Source organism: Microcebus murinus, chromosome 17, assembly GCF_040939455.1.
Source record: "Microcebus murinus isolate Inina chromosome 17, M.murinus_Inina_mat1.0, whole genome shotgun sequence".
Classification (NCBI taxonomy): Eukaryota; Metazoa; Chordata; class Mammalia; order Primates; family Cheirogaleidae; genus Microcebus; species Microcebus murinus.
In genome coordinates this window covers 55,136,412-55,156,064 of record NC_134120.1, presented here as the reverse complement: position 1 = coordinate 55,156,064, position 19,653 = coordinate 55,136,412, and the positions used below count along the sequence as shown (strand labels likewise).

The 19,653-nt window shown below is 34.6% G+C and overlaps 1 protein-coding gene across 4 annotated transcripts in view; it reads left to right on the top strand.

Annotated features, from left to right (window-relative positions):
• The window catches only part of PPP4R1 (protein phosphatase 4 regulatory subunit 1), an 81,968-nt gene that overhangs the window by 31,570 nt on the left and 30,745 nt on the right, over positions 1-19,653 (top strand). For 2 of the 4 annotated variants that reach the window (XM_075993685.1, XM_075993684.1), the window contains exons 5-11: positions 2,300-2,356; positions 4,471-4,613; positions 5,237-5,383; positions 8,635-8,742; positions 8,884-8,949; positions 10,259-10,417; positions 16,490-16,617. In XM_075993685.1, the coding sequence (XP_075849800.1) occupies positions 2,300-2,356; positions 4,471-4,613; positions 5,237-5,383; positions 8,635-8,742; positions 8,884-8,949; positions 10,259-10,417; positions 16,490-16,617 (808 nt within the window). The remainder of the gene's footprint in view (positions 1-2,299; positions 2,357-4,470; positions 4,614-5,236; positions 5,384-8,634; positions 8,743-8,883; positions 8,950-10,258; positions 10,418-16,489; positions 16,618-19,653) is intronic. The other 2 variants (XM_012746131.3, XM_012746128.3) reach the window with 1 other exon arrangement.

Here is a 19,653-nt window from a genome sequence, read left to right as displayed (position 1 = left end):
CAAGCGTGAGACCCTGTGTCTACTAAAAATAGAAAGAAATTAATTGGCCAACTAAAAATATATAGAAAAAATCAGCCAGGCATGGTGGCGCATGCCTGTAGTCCCAGCTACTTAGGAGGCTGAGGCAAAAGGATTGCTTGAACCCAGGAGTTGGAGGTTGCTGTGAGCTAGGCTAACGCAAGGGCACTCTATCCCAGGCAACAGAGTGAGACTCTGTCTGAAAAAAAAAAAAAAAGATGAGGTCTTGCTCTCTTGCCTGGGCAGGCATGCAGTGGTGTCGTCATAACTTACTGCACCTCTTGGGCTAAAGTGTTCCTTGTGCCTCAGCCTCCTGAGGAGCTTGGACTACAGGTGTGCACCACCACACCGGCTTATTTTTCTTTTTTTAAAATTTTTGGCAGAGGGTGTTTTGCTATGTTGCTTAAGCTGGTCTCAAACTCCCAGGCTTAAGCTATCCTCCCACCTTGGTCTTCCAAAGTGCTATAATAGCATTACAGGTGTGAGCCACTGTTCCCAGCTATTGTTACTATTGAGAAGTCTGCTAGTCTAATTTTGCCTTTGCCTTTCTCTTCCTGATTGCTTTTTAAATTTCCTTTCCTTAATGTTGTAGAGTTTCACTGTGTTGTATTTAGGTACAATTTTTTGTTGTTGTTTATTCTACTCAGGATGTTCCCTGCTTCTTGAGTTTGAGGATTATTCTTATCTTTCCATTAGATATGGGAAATTTCATCTTTTAATATTTGAATATTGCTTCTCCTTTATCTTAAAATCCTTTTATTAAAAGTTGTTTTGTTTGAATAGACATATTTTACGTGGTTGAGAATATAGAACTCTTATTAGGTAAAAGTATATTGTATTTTTCTGTGGATTTTAACTGTTCTTATTTTTCAGTTATTTATCTCCTTTTGCTAATTTCTATCAGCAAAGTATTTGCTACTGAAGTCTAACCTTTCATCTGACTGTTCAATTTTTCATTGCCGTTAACTCCATTTTTCATTTTCAGGAGTCTCAGGTGCTTTATTTTCAGATCTTGTTTTTCTTTCCCTATTCTCATATTCTTTTCAGTTGCTTTTCATTTTTTATATCTTTAAAACAGAATGTTTAAAAAAAAACAGAATGTTTAAAATGATTGAAACCTCTAAAAGATTATTTATAATAGTTAATCTTTCCATTGGATCTTAATCTTTTGGCTACTGAAGGATAATTTTCTTGTCTTTTTTTATAGATTTGGATTGTGAGTTCCTCTTTAGTGAGTCTTCATGGGAATTTGGTGTTTGATTTATCTTTCATTGTGGGACATTCCCACAGTGTTTTTATCTACCAGGCTCAGGGTTGCAGGCTCCTAGATAACAACTAGGACTAATTTTATGTTGATTTCATGTGTGTATATTAGATGTGTATGTATGTGTTTTTATTACGTTTATTTTCTATGCCTGGATGTGTATATTTGGAATTCAAACAAGTTAAAAATTTATGACCAAACTTAGAAATAACATATTTGAAGCAGTTTTAAAAAAATTCTTTTCTTATTGAATATAGTGCATTGCAAAAAACCTGAACTATAATGTACAGCTCCAGGAAGTTTCACAAAGTGAAGGCTCGAGTAGTTAGTATTCAGATGAAGAAATAGAACTAGCATCCCAGAAACCATCTCAGTGCACCTCCTAATTTCTGTCCTATCCCTCTTCCCCATAGGTAAGCCCATTTTGATCACTAAAAGTGCAGATTAGGTTGCCCATCTGAACTTTATATAAAATCATACTGAATGTACTCTTATGCTGGCTTCTTTATATTTCTGAAGTTCATCCATGTTGTTGAATGTAACTGTGTTAATTGATTGATTTTACTCATAGTCTGTTACATGAATCTATTGTTCTGTTATTGGATACTAGGACTGCTTTTAACTTTAGGCTATTAATGCTGATGTGAGCCAAGGAGTCACGTAGAGCACAGGTGCACACACTTCTGTGGGTATATACTTAGAAGTGGAGTCACTAGGTTATAGGGTATACATAGATTTATCTTTAATAGATATGTCATAGAGTTTTTCAAAGTGATGTAGCAATTTCCTTCAGCAGTGTATCAGAGTTCCTGTTGTTTCAAATATTCACCAGCACTTGCTTATTTTAAATTTTGCCAAAGGGGAGTGGATGAGTGTGTAGTGGTATCTGTCTCTGGTTTTAATTTACATTTCCTCTATTACCAATGAAGTTGAGTACCTGGTTATGTGCTTATTAGCTGTTTGGGTATCTTTTTTGAAATGTCTGTTCAAGTCTTGGCAGTCTTTTTTTTTTTACAGATTTGCAGGAATTCTTTATTCTGGATATGAGCCTGATGTCGTTTATGGGCATGAAAGGTATCTTTTCCACTCTGTGGCTTGTCTTTTCACTTTGATAATGGTGCTGCTTTAAAGAAGAGACATTCTTGTCTTTTATGGGTAGTGCTGTTTGTGTCTTCTGAGGAATTTTTCCCTACCTTGAAGTCATAAATATTTTTCTTATATTCTCTAATTTTAGAAGCTTTATTGTTTTTGCCTTTGACATTTAGATCTGTATTCTACCTGGAATGTATTCATGTGTATGTTATGAAGTAGGAGACAAGTTTCTTTTTCTTTTTTCTTTTTTTTGTGGGGGGACAGGATCTTGCTCTGTCACTCGGGTTAGAGTGCAGTGGCATCATCATAGCTCACTGCAGCCTCCACCTCCTGGGCTCATGCAATTCTCCTGCCTCAGCCTCCCGAGCAGCTGGAACTACAGGTGCACACCACCATTCCCAGCTAATTTTTCTATTTTTTTGTAGAGATGAGGTCTCGCTGTTGACCAGGCTGGTCTTGAACTGCTGGCCTCAAGCAATCCTCCTACCTCAGCCTCCCAAAGTGCTAGGATTACAGGCATGAGCCACTGCACCTGGCCTCTTTTTTTTTCTTTTAATGTGAGTAGCCAGTTGATACAGCACCATTTATTGAGAAGACCATCTTTTCCTGTTTACCTTTTCATAAATCAGTTCTCTACATGTGCATGGGTCTATTTCTGGAGTCCATTTTTGTTCCATTGGACTATTTGATTAAGCAGGATTTTGGAGAAAGAAAAGTTGCTGATTACATTCTTAACTGTAACTATCCTTTTGCTTCAAAAATATCTGTAAGTGATTAAGTTAGTGTTAAATTAACAAATTCAGGAGAAAAATAGAGGCCTGTATGTCTACTTTTTAAGAATTTAGGTTTTCTTAAAAACAGAAGCACTCTATTTTGTTCAAATCTAACTTCCCATGGCACAACAGTATCATAGAAATTGCAAATATTGGTTTGTTGATAAGATTCTGAGCTTTGTAAAAACGCTAATATGTCTTCTACTGATAGCTATATTAATTTCTCTTTGTTGAAATTTGAAATTCCAATGGACACATTCATGCGTAGCTACCTTAAGGTGACTTTAATAATACAATCATTAATAGGTACAAAAGTTCCAGTAATGTCTATTGTAATAACTTATTACAGATAATTCATCCTTTCTGTGTTTCAGTCACTTGGGTGTCCTCTATGAATTGCCCATTTGTATCCTTTTTATTATATTCATGTTCCTTGTATATTTTACTTCCTAATACTTTGTTAAGCATACATCTTCTCTTAGACTCTTTTGCCTTTTAACTGAGTATGATCTCTTATCTGTATTGAAGTTTTTATAAAGTGAAATTAGCTTGTCTTTTAGTTGTTTTTTGGGTTTTGTTTTCCCACTTAAAGATTAAACATTCCTTTTAATGTTATCTTTTAGTGCTTTTGATCTTTTTTTTTTTAAATAAAAGTTTAGAACTTTATTCACCTGGAATTTATGTATTGTGTGCAGTAAGGATCTTTTTTCCGGATAACTAGCTGATTTTCCTATGTTACTTATTGGACAGTTCATCCTTTTGAAACCCAGAGATTTGAAATGCCATATTTCTAACATTTAAATTTTCCATTTACACTTGGGTCTTTCAAAGTTGTTTTTTAAATCTGTCTCCTTTGATACTCATTTATCCTCTTTTAATCTTTGCTAAGTTAATTATAAATCTTTAATTCATTGACTGAACTAAGATTAGAAGCCAGATCTGATGACTTGAACTAGGAGGTTCTTAAATAGTGGAGTTCATAGATCATATCATATCATAATATTGATGAAAATATCAGATATTTAACTACTAGCACCATGTGACATAATGTAGGTGGTAAATAATTCATTTATTATAAGAGATACTTACATACTCAATGTATACTATAAACAACAGAAGCTTGGGTTGGGGGTTAAGGTCCTACTTTTACTCATGGGATTGACCTGTGTATGGCTGTGAAAAGAATTGCACAGAGAATGTTTTTGTAAGTCTTTTTTGTGCTGAAGATGAAAGTCCCAAGCCTGCTTAGGTAGTGTGAAGCCTAGATAAAGATTTTGTTACTGTGGGAGAATATGTTTGCTCACATTGCTGTTATTTCAATAGAACCAACTGTGAGAGCGGAACTGATGGAACAGGTGCCTCATATTGCATTGTTTTGTCAAGAAAACCGGCCTTCAATACCATATGCTTTTTCCAAATACTTGCTACCTATTGTGGTTAGATATCTTGCAGATCAGAATAATCAGGTAAGAGTACCATTTACATGTTCTTAAGGGAAGTTGATGTAGCATAATGTAGCTAGCCTAGGTGGTCTCATTGGAATGTTTTTTCCTCTTTCACTTCATTATTCTGTTTTTCAGAAATGACCATTTGTCTTAGACAAGATGTATTGAGAGTCTGACAAATCTACTAGGTCTCTTTAATGTCATTATAGTCAGTGCCTAGTAACTGCATTTGCACTTATACTTGTACTAGGTGTCCCTCAAAATATTTGTTACTTTGTGAGATATCTTTTACAAGGATGGCTTTTGTGTTCTACTTCATGTATTATAACACAGCCTATGAAGTTCTGTCTTTGTAATAATTGAAAAACCCACAAGTATTTGTTTTCAGATTTTGCCAGTTTTGGGTCCCTTTGAGATGAGAAGTCTTCAAGTTCGTAAAAATCAAGTGATTTATTATATTATATTATTATTTATTATATTACATATTATCATATATTATATCATATTATTTATAATATACGATAATATGTAATATAATAAATAATATATAATATATAATAATATATTATTATATTATATTATATTATAAATCAAGAGTTTTATTATATTACATATTTACTTTGTTTATATTGTTTTTCTCCTAGGTGAGGAAAACAAGTCAGGCAGCTTTACTGGCTCTGCTGGAGCAGGAACTAATTGAGCGATTTGATGTAGAGACCAAAGTGTGCCCTGTCCTCATAGAGCTGACTGCCCCAGATAGCAATGATGATGTGAAAACAGAAGCTGTGGCTGTAAGTAGAATGCCATTTTTTCATTTAGGCAAAACTTGAATGATAGGAGGTACTCATTAAATATTAAGCTGGTTTATCTCATTTAACACACTTGTATTAAAGTAGCCCCAAATCTTTAAGTTTGAAATGTAATCAGGGCTAGAAAAGGACATGAAGGCTTAAGGGAAAGGCTTAAGGAAAAAAACATGAAGGCTTCTTATTGTGTCTCTTTCACACAAAAAGAAAATAATAAGTAACTATAAATTCATTTATATGTCAGCATGGAAAAATGAAATGGTTATTACCAGTGCAGTTAGAAAAAAAAAAAAAACTGTGTTGAATGAAAAACATTTGAACCCCTTCAGTTGCTATTTACTTTTCTTGGCAGTATAAGTACAAGGAAATAAAAAATAGTACTTGGCTCCTGCCTTTGACAGTATGGTCTTTGGGAGGATAGTCAGGCAAGTAATTTTGTTATGATACATGATGTCAATAATGATTATTAGAAGAATATATAGATTAAGTCTTTATGCACATAATAAAATCAAAATCATATATAATAGTGACTTTCTGGGATTTTTTTACATGATTAGTTAATATTCTGATTATTTGGGAGCAATCATAATTAGGGCATGAATTAGAATGGAGTGATATATGTTATGATTCGCATCTGTGGTTCCTGGGTTCAGATAATAAGAATCTGTTAATAAATTAGAAAAGTGATAAATTCGTCTGAAAATTTATTCAAATCTGTTTGGATAATGAGAGTTCACTATTTAAATCTAAAGTAGTAGTTATATCTTTGTTGATATAAAAAAATTACACCAAAATTATATAGTACTTCCAGATCATCATTAGTGAGATGAATTAGATGATGTCTCTGTAGGGTCTTTTTTCCTTGAAAAATTTCTTGAATCCATTATCTTATTTTTAGATGCTTAGTTATTAGTTAATAAATTTAGATACTTTTTTCAGTAATATTTTTATTAAAGTAAAATTCATATAACATAAAATTAATCATTTTAAAGTATAAAAAGTCAGTGACATTTAGTATAACCACAGTGTTATGCAACCACCACCTCTGCCTAGTTCCAAAACATTTTTTTTTTTATTTCAGGAATTCTTTTTTTTTTTTTTTTTTTGAGACAGAGTCTCGCTTTGTTGTCCAGGCTAGAGTGAGTGCCGTGGCGTCAGCCTAGCTCACAGCAACCTCAAACTCCTGGGCTCGAGAGATCCTTCTGCCTCAGCCTCCCGAGTAGCTGGGACTACAGGCATGCGCCACCATGCCCGGCTAATTTTTTTATATACATATTAGTTGGCCAATTAATTTCTTTCTATTTATAGTAGAGACGGGGTCTCGCTCTTGCTCAGGCTGGTTTTGAACTCCTGACCTTGAGCAATCCGCCCGCCTCGGCCTCCCAGAGAGCTAGGATTACAGGCGTGAGCCACCGCGCCCGGCTATTTCAGGAATTCTTTAATAAAGGAAATAAGTTTTTGCCTTGACATAATTGTTAGTTTATATTGAGCAGAGTTTAACTTATACTATTAGAATTTTTGATGGGATTTAAAATTGGTAAAACATTATAATGACTATATCCAGCACTAGTAGTAATCTCATGATTCTTACAATTGATTTATGTTTATTTTTATTTTTGTCATGTTTTATATTCCCTGGCTCCCAATTTTTCCTCTATCTTGGGAATAATTCATCTAGTAAATTTAGTTATGCTGCATCAGTGATTCAGTATAACTTTGGATCTTTAACGAGGGCTTGGAGATAGCTTATAGATTCAAAAAATGGGCTGGGCGCAGTGGCCCATCCCTGTAATCCTAGCACTCTGGGAGGCCAAGGTGGGAGGATCGCTTGACATCAGGGGTTCAAGACCAGTCTGAGCAAAAGCAAGTAGAGACTTGCTTTTAGTAGACTAAAATAGAAAATATTTGCCAGGTGTGGTGGCAAGTGCCTATAGTCCTAGCTACTCAGGAAGCTGAAACAGGAGGATTGTTTGAGCCCAGGAGTTTGAGGTTGTGGTAAGCTGTGATGACGCCACTGTACTCTGGCTGGGGTGAGAGAGCGAGACGCTGTCTCAAAAAAACCAAAAAACAAAGAACCCCCAAAACTAGCTTTGGGATATAGGAGATAGGTAGGCATTATCTTTAGTTCTGATTATGCTAGCATTTTGTTGGGGATTGTATTGGGTCTGTCGATCAATTTGGAGAGAATTGCCAGCCTAACAATCCATGAATGAGGTAGACCTCTCCATTTATTTAATTCTTTGATTTATATCATAAGTATTTTATAGTTTTCAGGAGAAAGATCTTATGTATATTTTGTTAGATTTCATGTTTTTTAAAAAACACTATTGTGAATAATCCTGTTTTTAAATGTTTCTAATTGTTTGTTGCTACTTTGTAGAAATACAATAGATTTTTGTATTCTGATACATATCCTACAACCTTCTTAAACTCACTTCTTTGTTCTTGTGGCTTCTTTGTAGATTTCCTTGTGATTTTCTGTGTAGACAACCATGTCATATATGAATAGCGATAGTTTTCTTTCTATTTAATCTGTATGCCTTTTACTTCTTTTTCTTGTCATATTTGGATATATGGTGGATATAATTGATAGATGATAACAAACTATCAGATTTCTTTCTGTGTTAACTATAGGGGAAATATATTTAAATAATAGAGGGCTAGTTTTCAAATAAGTTAATCCTCACTTTGCCTGGTACTGTGTTAACTGAAACATGTCCATATTGAAACTGTCCTTGCTTTCTTTGGAACCAAAGCTTTGCAAAACGAAGACATGGTTCCAACATGCATGAGCTTCAGTTAACACAGTGCTTTGTAAGATGAGGACTGCCTCTGTGTACTCTTTTTTTAGCAATAGAGTTTTGCTAAATCCAGATCCTTCTGAGGGATAATCCTTCCCTTTGAATAGTAACCATTTATATTTTTTTTACTGAGAAAGTGTAGGGTTTCTTTTGTTTTAAAGTTACCAGACAAAATGATTAATAAGATAGAAACTGGACAAAAATGAAAGTTTAGAATTTTCTGTGCATTTATTATTTATTGGTTGATTTTACTGATAGCGGTTAATATCTAATTTTATGTTTCCTACTTGGATAAACAAGAAAAAATTAACAATTGACTAGGAATGTTTTCTGTGATGTATGCAATATAATGCCATGTTACATTTTATATTTCCTTAAATTATATACTGGAAAAGCCTTAAAGATATTTTTAGTGTGTTTTTGTTCTTATTTTAGATAATGTGCAAAATGGCTCCCATGGTTGGGAAGGATATTACAGAGCGTCTTATCCTGCCTAGGTTTTGTGAGATGTGCTGTGATTGCAGAATGTTTCATGTTCGAAAGGTATTTTTTACAGTCAGTTTTTTTTCCTATTTAGAAACACATAGTTTTAATGGTTAATGTATTGATATGTGAAATTTAAAAGGTTATTTTTTAAAAACTATATATAATGTTTTGAAATGTCAATGATGCTTTTGTTGACAGGTCTGTGCTGCCAACTTTGGAGATATTTGCAGTGTAGTTGGCCAGCAAGCTACTGAAGAAATGTTGGTAAGTATCACAGATATAGAGGAGTAAGCAGGGCCAGGCGCGGTGGCTCACACCTGTAATCCTAGCACTCTGGGAGGCCAAGGCGGGCAGATTGCTCGAGGACAAGAGTTCGAAACCAGCCTGAGGAAGAGCGAGACCCCGTCTCTACTATAAATAGAAAGAAATTAATTGGCCAACTTATATAGAAAAAATTAGCCGGGCATGGTGGCGCATGCCTGTAGTCCCAGCTACTCGCGAGGCTGAGGCGGGATTGCTTGAGCTTAGGAGTTTGAGGTTGCTGTGAGCTAGGCTGACGCTACGGCACTCACTCTAGCCTGGGCAACAAAGTGAGACTCTGTCTCAAAAAAAAACGAAAACTAAGGAGTAAGCAATGTAGTACATAAAGTTTGAAATGCATACATTTACCCCAAAATTTTATTAACACAATTCCATGAATAGAAACCAGAAAGAAAATAATAACTTTGAATTTAGAGGTTTAAATTTCTGTAATCTGGACACTTGAATTGTGTTTTGATAAAGACAGTTTATTAAAAAATATATATATGTGTCAGAACCACTGATCTTTTTTTACCTCTTCCATTTCTCTGAATCAAATCAATTGTTTCTGCAATTGAATTTTTAATTTCATCACAACCTTCACATATTTTGGTGGCATATTAAATCTATAGCAGGTTAGTTTTAAATAGTATGTGGGATATATATGGTTGATATACAAGTAAACATACTGAAAAAGTTTCAAAACTGTCTGTTATGCAAAATAATGAAGTTTAGGTACAATCTCTTGAACAACATTTAAACTATTTGTTGGGAGTGTTTTTGCTTTTGCATAGTCAATTCTGTTATGAATTAGAAGTGATTTATTAAAAAGTCTGAGTATTAATACTAAATAAATCTTCTACTTATTAAGAAAATCCAATGTTTAAAACTCTGTGAAAGCAGAAAATGTGCCAGGTGTGGTAGTTCATGCCTGTAATTCTAGCACACTGGGAGCCTGAAGCAGGAGGCTTGCTTGAGGTCAGGAGTTTGAGACCAGCCTAAGCAAGAGCGAGACCCCATCTCTACCAGAAATAGAAGAAATTAGCCAGGCGAGGTGGTGTGCACTTGTGTTCTGCAGCTGAGGCAGGAGGATTGCTTTTGCTCAGGAATTGGAGGTTGCGGTGAGCTGTAATGGCGCCACTGCACTCTACCCAGGGGGACAGAGTCTGTCTCAAAAAAAAAAAAAGAAATCTCTGTGAAAGCAGAAAATGAAAGAGAAATAACTACTGGAACTACTGTCTTTGACTAACAAAATTCTTTCCTTCTTACATAGCTACCCAGATTTTTTCAGCTTTGTTCTGATAATGTATGGGGAGTCCGGAAGGCTTGTGCTGAATGCTTCATGGCGGTTTCATGTGCAACATGTCAGGAAATCCGACGGACTAAATTATCAGCACTATTTATTAATTTGATCAGTGATCCTTCACGTTGGGTATGATTTTAATTATCATTTTGGTAAAATAATTCATTTGAATCTGTTTTAAAGTGAACATAATTTTGACTTCATAATTTAAGAAATAATTTATAACTTTTAAGATATATTATTCATACATTTAGGAGTAGACTGTAGAAAGACTACTATATTAACTTTTTTGTAACTGGACAAAATTTCTTTATAAATATAAATCTTTTTTCTATTGGCCGGATATATTACATTAATCTATTTTTAGATGTTAAACCAACCTTGCATCTTTGGAACAACTCCCACTTGATCATAGTGTGTAATTATTTTTATATGTTGCTAGATTCAGTTTGCCAGTATTTTGTCAAGGGTTTTTGTATTTATATCTTAAGTGATTTTGGTCTGTAGTTTTCTTAGGATGGCTTTGCCTGGTTTTATTATCAGAGTAATGGCTTCATAAAATGAATTGGCTTCATAAAATTGAATTAGTCTACTTTTCTGTTTTTTGAAAGAATTTATAGAGAGTTGGTATTAATCCTCCTATATATGTTTGGTAGAATTCAGTGGTGAAGCCATCTGGGCCTGGACCTTTCTTTGTGGATAGTTATTTAATTACTAATTCAGTCTCTTCACTTCTCTATTTCTTCTTGAGTCAGTTTCAGTAATTTTTACCTTTCTAGGAATTTGTCCATTTCATTTAACTTATCTAATTTGTTGGTATATGATTATCTATAGAATTCCTATGTAATCTTTTTATTTCTGTAAGGTTGGTAGTTATGCCCCTTCTTTCATTTCTGATTCAAGTAAGTTGAGTCTTGTCTCTTTGTTTCTTGGCCATTCTGGTAAAGGTTTGTTAATTTTGTTGATCTTTTTAAAGAACCAGCTTTTGGTTTCATTGACTTTTTTTTTCTATTTTTGTATTATCTATTTCATTAATTTCCATTCTGACCTTTATTATATTCTCCCTTTTGCTTGCTTTTGGTTTAGTTTGCTCTTCTTTTTCCATTGTCTTCAGGTGGAAGGTTAAGTTATTGATTTGGGGTTTTTCTCCTTTCTTTGAATTACCATCCAGTGTAACTGGCTTTCAACCTAAAGAAGTTCTTTTAGTATTTCTTATAATGTGGGTCTGCTAGTAATAAATTTTCAGTTTTTGTCTGTGAAGGTCTGTTTTGCCTTCAATTTTGAAATGTAGCTTTGCCGAATATGAGATTCTTGCTTGATGTTTTTTTTTTTTCTCTGAGCACTTCGAATATGTCATCCCACTGCCTTCTGGCCTCCTTTGTGTTTGCTGAGAAGTCAGCTGTTAATCTTCTAGGGGATTCCCTTGTAAGTGATGTGTCATTTGTCTTCTTGTTGCTTTCTAGATTTTTTTTCCTTGCCTTTGACTTTGAAAATTTTTACTGTGACAACGTCCATTTGTGGATCTCTTTTAGTTTATCCTACTTGGAGCTGATGGAGCTTCCTGGATTTATAAGTTTTTGTTTTTCAATAAATGAGAAATTTTAAGCCAACATTTCCTCAAATATTTTTTCTTCTCTTTTCTCTCTCTTTTCTCCTATTACTCCCATTATATACATGTTGGTGTGCTTAATGGTGTCCCACAGGCTGGGTGTCGTGGCTCACACCTGTAATCCTAGCACTCTGGGAGGCCAAGGCGAGTGGATTGCTCAAGGTCGGGAGTTTGAAACCAGCCTGAGTGAGACCCTGTCTCTACTAAAAATAGAAAGAAATTAATTGACCAACTAAAAATATATACACAAAAAATTAACCAGGCACTGGTGGCGCATGTCTGTAGTCCCAGCTACTTGGGAGGCTGAGGCAGTAGGATCGCTTGAGCCCAGGAGATTGAGGTTGCTGTGAGCTAGGCTGATGCCACAGCACTCCCTCTAGCCTGGGCAACAAAGTGAAACTCTGTCTCAAAAAAAAAAATGGTGTCCCACATTTCTCTGAGGCACTGTTCGTTTACCTCATATTTTTCCCTTCTCTGTTCTTTGGCTTGTATAATGTGTATTGATCTTCAATAGATCAATTCTTTGTTCTGCCATTTCAAATCTACTGTTGAGCTTATGTAGTAAATTTTTTATTTTAGTTATTGGACCTTTTGACTCCAGTCTATTTGGTTCTTTTTAAATAATTTCTCTTTATTGGTATTATTCTCTGGTTCATGCAGCATTGTCCCCATACCTTCCATTACTCTGTGATCACACTTTCCTTTAGTTCTGTGAACATATTTATAATGGCTACTTTGAAGTCTTTTATTTTCAGTCTGAAATCTGATAACTCTCACGTGTAGTTTCTGATGTGTGATTTTTTTGATAACATGGATTTTTGTTTGTATGCCTTGTAATTTTTTATTGAAAACTGGACATTTTAAACAATATAATGTAGTAACTTTGGTATTGGTTACCACCTCTCCTCCCAAGGCCTATTATTATTTGCTTGTTCATTTAATGACTGGCTTTTGTATACTGCAGTGGAGCCTATTTCCCTCCTCCAGGGGGCATAGCTTTGGGTAAGCCCACAAGTCACCCTGGGATGACAGGAATTTGGTGGGCATGGGAGGGCAGAGCCTGAGGTTCTCTTGGTGGGTAATCACTGCCTTTTGAGCTGGAGCAGCAACTGTAGGGGCCCCAGTATTCTCAGTGTGTCATACCTGAGGTAGAGCCTCTATTCTACAAGTGAGTGTTGGGTGGAAGAAAGGACCCCCAACCTCTCAACTATGGTTGGCCAGGACTTGGCCTCAGCATCAAGAGCTAGGGGCTGGGGAAACAACACAGAAATCCTGTGAGTAGGAGCTGAGGAGAGGGAGCCCTGTGTTCTTGGCTACTGCCATCCTGAGGGGTCTGCACCTCGCCAGGCTGAAAGAATGGTAAGAAGGGAGTGGTTTTGGTTCAGATAACACAGACTCTCAGCTTTTTTATTGAATTTTGGTAGATTTTCTTGAATAGATATTTTTTCATTTGTTGTTTTCTTTTAGGACCATTTCCATAGGCTTTGAATGATTGTTTTATAATTTGCACTTATTTCACTGGGGAGTGAGTCAGCCAAGCTCCTCATGCTGTCATGGCAGAAGTGGGAGATTTCAGGACCATACCGCATTCATTTCCAAATCAAAATTGACACAGGGGGAAAGACTTTTAAGCCGTAGTATTATTTTAATGTTTTTGTAATATTCTGTATAAGATTGTTAGAAAAGATTAACATAGCTTATTTGAAGTTTTTGTTTTGAAACTTGGTCATCATTTTGGATCAGTAACATGCATTATTTGCTGCTAATTTGAGAATATGGATATATTGGTCATTTTAGTTTTCTCTCAGTATCTGGGGAAGATTGGTTCCAGGACTCTCTGTGTATAACAAAATCTGAGGATTCTCAAGTCCCTTATATAAAAAGAACATAATATTTTCATATAACTTACACATGTATATTTTAAATCAATCTTTTGATTACTATAATACCTCATATAGCGTAAATGCTATATAAGCAGTTGTTACACTGTATAATTTAGGGGATAATGAAAAGAAAAATATCTACATGTTTAATACAGATGCAACAGTTGTGAGCCTAACTGCATTTTCAATCTGCAGTTGGTTAAATCCATGGAGTCCATGCATACAGAGGGCTAACTGTATATCCTCTGCCTATTTGAGAGAGATACATGTACACACACTTTATATGTCAATCCTATGCCTATTTAGGTACAAAAGAAGGAAAGAGAAGATAGACTTCTGTCAGAAAAAGGTTAAGTTGTTTGGGGAAGATTAATCTACTGGACTATCTGTTCTCAAAAGTTAAGATTGAATTGAAAGTTAATTTTATTTCTGAAATTCTTTAATATTTATTCTTTGAGTGACTTGTGGATTTTTTAGTGGTTTTCAGAACCTTTGTTTAAAATCATTAGTTACTTCCCTAGCACTCTGGGAGGCCGAGGCGGGCAGATTGCTTGAGGTCAGGAGTTGGAAACCAGCCTGAGCAAGAGCGAGACCCCGTTTCTACTATAAATAGAAAGAATTAATTGGCCAGCTAATATATATAGAAAAAAATTAGCAGGGCATGGTGGCGCATGCCTGTAGTCCCAGCTACTTGGGAGGCTGAGGCAGCAGGATTGCTTGAGCCCAGGAGTTTGAGGTTGCTGTGAGCTAGGTTGATGCCATGGCACTCACTCTAGCCTAGGCAACAAAGCGAGACTCTGTCTCTAAAATCAAATCAAATCAAATCAAACAATTAGTTACTTAAAGTTATTGGAACTAGCAAAAATAATAGCTTAAAATCACTTCATTTTGAGGAGTAGCTCAAAGTAGAAATGTTTTTGTAGTGTTAGAAAATTACTCAGTTATATGCAGTGGGATGTATTAGTTAAGGAACTGAGATTCTAGTCCTGTTCCCACTGTAATTACGAGTGGCATTAAGGAAATCATTGTATTAATATTTGGATTTCGGTTTCTGTTTTTGTGAACTCAAGGAGGTAGATTAATCTTTAACCGTGTGATTTAATTAACTCTTGTTAGACACCCTTAGGTGATGTTGCTTCTCCACATTAATCTCTTTTCATTCTAATCTAATGACAGAATAAATGTATCTAATGATTTAAATAAGTTTTATATGTTCTTTATTGGAACACACTCAGAGATTTAATAAGATCTAGAGAAGACTAAACTCATGCAATATAATTTAAAAAATGACCTTTTATGTTTTTATGGAAGTAATGTTTGTTGATTTATAAAGGGGAAGAAAAACCCTAAATTTGCAAGCTGTTCTTTTCTCTGTCATCTATTCTAACCGTTTTTTTAAATCTGTTGAACCATTTTGTATATGATTTTCCAAGTAGGTAAATACAAATAATAGATATGTTCTACATTTATTTGCCTTTGTAAAAATACGCATATTATATAACCCTTATTTTAAAACTTGCAAAAGATATGGTTATGTTGCTTTTTAGAAAAAGAATGCTGAACATCAGAGAAATTGATTTGTGACAAAGTCAGGGTTTTAGTAACATACCAGTTTGTTTGTCAAGATCGCCTTTGTTGGATTGTGTCTATGCTTCCCTCCTTTCATAAGACTTCTCCTTTTTCAATGTTTTGTTTTTTAAAAAATCTTGATTTTAAAAAATAATATAAAAATACAACATGAAATAAAATTCTGTTATCTCCTTTTAACTCCTCCTACATAAGATAGTCATTGATTCATTGATCACAGTAATACATGTTTTCAGATCTTTGTGACATATAATTTAGTCAGTATTATATTTCTGATGGATATGCATGTAGTTCTGGTACATCTGCCTTGCCTTCATATAGTAAAAAAATTACAATCTTTTTTACCTGAAAACATTACATATATTTATAATCACATTTTATTGACTTTATTGCTCTATATCTTTTGTTTGGCATTCTTGGTTTTCTGCATTCTTTTTGTTCTTGAGTATACAACAACAGGACCTTCTTTAGTTCTATGCATATGTTTAATGGGATCTCATAGTCAGATTATTATGGTTTAAATTTTAAAGCCAGAATAAAAACAATTGAAAGTAAATAAGAAAAATAGTTTATAGAGATTTTTAAATCATAACTGTAGAATGATTTAAAGTTTTTTTTTTCTTTTTAATCTTAATCCTATGCACAATAGGTTTATAGTTCTGAATGTGGGTTTCTTTTAGAAAAGCTTGAGTATTATCTTAAACATACTTTTGGTATATGGAAAATAGATTATTAAATATATATAAATATGTGTGTTTAAATCCTTTTTAAAATGTTTTATTATTGGCCGGGCATGGTGGCTCACGTGAACCTGTAATCCTAGCACTCTGGGAAGCCAAGGTGGGTGGATTGCTCAAGGTCAAGAGTTCAAAACCAGCCTGAGCAAAAGCGAGACACCGTCTCTCCTAAAAATATATATAGAAAAAATTAGCTACGCATGGTGGCACATGCCTGTAGTCCCAGCTACTGGGGAGGCTGAGGCAGGAGGATCACTTGAGCCCAGGAGTTTGAAGTTGCTGTGAGCTAGGCTGACACCTTGCCACTCTAGCCCAGGAAACAGAGTGAGACTCTGTCTCAAAAAAAAAAAAAAAAGTTTTATTATTGTCTATTTTTTCTTCCTAGGTTCGCCAAGCAGCTTTTCAGTCTCTGGGACCTTTCATATCTACTTTTGCTAATCCATCTAGCTCTGGCCAGTATTTTAAAGAAGAAGGCAAAAGTTCAGAAGATATGTCAGCAGAAGACAAAAATAGGTACAATTTTAAAACTTTGTTTTCCTGTTCTACTGCTCGTGCACATCATTTCTACTATTTTACAATAGATGTTCTTTGTGGAGAGTTTACTATTTCTCTTGAGTATAAAAATAGGTAAATATTTTTCTAGAGTTTTATTTTACATACATACAAATTAAGCATCTTTTTGGTTAGTTACATGCTGAATGAGAAGATGTGTGTAACATGCTTGACTTGATGCCTAACACATAGAAAACTCTAATTGGTAGATTCTATGATATTGTGCTAAGTTTAAGAAATTATTAATATTTATCCAGTAAACCATCTGTTGATATTTAGAATATATGGGTAATTGTTACACAATGTATAAGGTTTGTTTTTTTAAAATTCATTTTTAAGGAGTAAAACCTAAGTTGGGATTATGTTTGTTTCATTTTTCTTTCCAGTCAAATAATTCAGTTGTGGATCTTGGGGTCTTTGTCTACAGAATGATGACTGTAATCTCTCAATTGGGGGGAACCCATGTGAATGATTAGTATCAACTTAGTGTACTTATTAGCTAGTATGTCAGTTTTAAGTGTATTAGTCTTGATAGGGCAACCAAATTTTTAAATAAAGCTTAAAGAGCCAACTCTGATTTTTTAAAAAAATTCTTGCATTAAAAAATTTCTGTTAGATTTTAATTTTTAACATTTATCGTCAGGCCGGGCGCGGTGGCTCACGCCTGTAATCCTAGCACTCTGGGAGGCAAAGGTGGGCGGATCGCTCGAGGTCAGGAGTTCAAAACCAGCCTGAGCAAGAGCGAGACCCCGTCTCTACTATAAATAGAAAGAAATTAATTGGCCAACTAATATATATAGAAACAATTAGCCGGGCATGGTAGTGCATGCCTGTAGTCCCAGCTACTTGGGAGGCTGAGGCAGGAGGATCGCTTGAGCCCAGGAGATTGAGGTTGCTGTGAGCTAGGCTGATGCCACGGCACTCACTCTAGCCTGGGCAACAGAGTGAGACTCTGTCTCAAAAAAAAAAAAGAAAAACATTTATCATAATATATACTTAAAGGAAAAATGATTCAAATCTAACTTAGTACATGGGAATGCGTACACACTTTTACAGTTATGCATTTGAAATAATTTTAGTACATGTTTTTGAAACAGTCCCTACTGTAATGTTTGAGTTACCATAGTGTCTTCTCCCTCCCTTGTCATGATGCTAATGGACATTTTCTTCTATAGGTCTTGATACTGTGATATTTGCTTTCTTGGTGTTTTGATTTGGCAGTTCTTCCTTTCTTCTCTGCTGCCTTGTTTTACCTTTTTGCCTGTTCTCCTACTGTCCTGCTGCATAGCCAATCAAACCTGAGGTACTGTTTTTTGTAAAGGAAGAAAAATCACTCAACCCTGTCTTCCTAGCAAACAAAGTCTATCAGTTCTTCTGAAAGAACTGCTGCAAGGAGTTTGACAAAAATTATTATGGGGAGGGGGGATGTGATCTATTTTCATTTATTAAGTCAGCATACTTTTTTTTTACTATCCATTTAAATGTACTGAAGATTGTTACATAACTTTTATTTATTTTTAAATCTGGAAAGGGTCTAGTAAGTGAAAGTATAAATTTACAGAGAATTATATAAGACAGAGGTCAGCAAACTTTCTGTTCTCTATCACAGCTGCTTAGTTCTGCCATTGCAGCGTTTGAGCAGCCATAGACATTACATGAATGAATGGCCATGGCTGTGTTCCAGTAAAACTTAATTAACGAAAATATTTGATGTGGCTATCAAGGCTGTGTTTGCTGACTACTGGTATATAGCATTATTGGAAGAGCTATTTAAAGGTAGTTTAATTCTTAATTCTTCTTCCATTATAATGAGATATATATGTATTAATTTCTATGTAGATGCTATTTGTAGCATTGGACTTCACTATATTATTAGACTTTATTGAATTATGTTAATGGTATGGTAGAGGGAAGACAGAATTTAAGGAAGGAGTTCCATTAAATATTGAAAAAGCTTTTATATAGTTTGATTTCCTACTTTTATGAAGAAGTAGTCCTATATATTATTAAATATCAGCACTATTTGTTTGTTTGTCCTCCCTTGAGTACCATACTGTCTTTTGTTTTAAGCAGTCTTAAAACTGTTGCGTTATTTAAGATTGATGGATTATGCAAAAATTAACTGAGCACCTACTATGAACCAGAAACTGGAGAAGGAAAGATAGAACTCAATTCCTATTGTCAAGGTTCTCTAAGTTTAGAATTAAGATTTCTCAAACAAATACCTTACAAAGTAAAAGCAAGTTTTTAGCAATATATTTCCACTACTGTTTATTTATTGTATAGTGTTTCATCTGACCCTGGAAACATTTACTATCATTTTAATACTCTATGAAGCATTTATTGATTATAAACATCTGACTTATATATTAGATTTATATTTTACTCTCCCTGGATCAGGCTATTAATACTTCTTTGAAAGTGGTGATAAAAGCTACTTCCAGAAGCAGGATGAAACATGCAAATTGGCATTTAAAAAGTTTATAAAATAAACATTTTCTTATACTTAATGAAACAATTATATTGTTCTTTGAATGTACTGTGCTCTTTTGGTTCTCCCTGTTTTTTGCGCTTGCTGCTCTCTGGAAAGCGTCTTGTTTCATCATTTGACAAAGTGAATGTCAGCAAGTTTGCTGTCTCGAATCACTACCTCCAGGAATCCTTTCCTGACTTTTCCAGGAAGTTCAGAGCTTTTGTCTTTATTGTCAGTAACACTGGAATTAGAGCACTAATTTTTAATCATATCTTTTATGTATTTGCATATATAACCCTGTAGACTCCAAATCCATCTAGTGTAGCAGTCTAGTTTTTATCTTTATTTATACTAATACCTCCATTGTGCTTGGTACATAGTTGGCACATAATACATCTTGAATAAATTATTCTAAGGAAATATGGATTTGATCTCAAAAACCCAAAGTAACTGAACTACCTATGCTGGGTTTTGTCAGTTCAGCTTAATGCTAACTATGTGAAAATAAAATCGATAGCACAAAT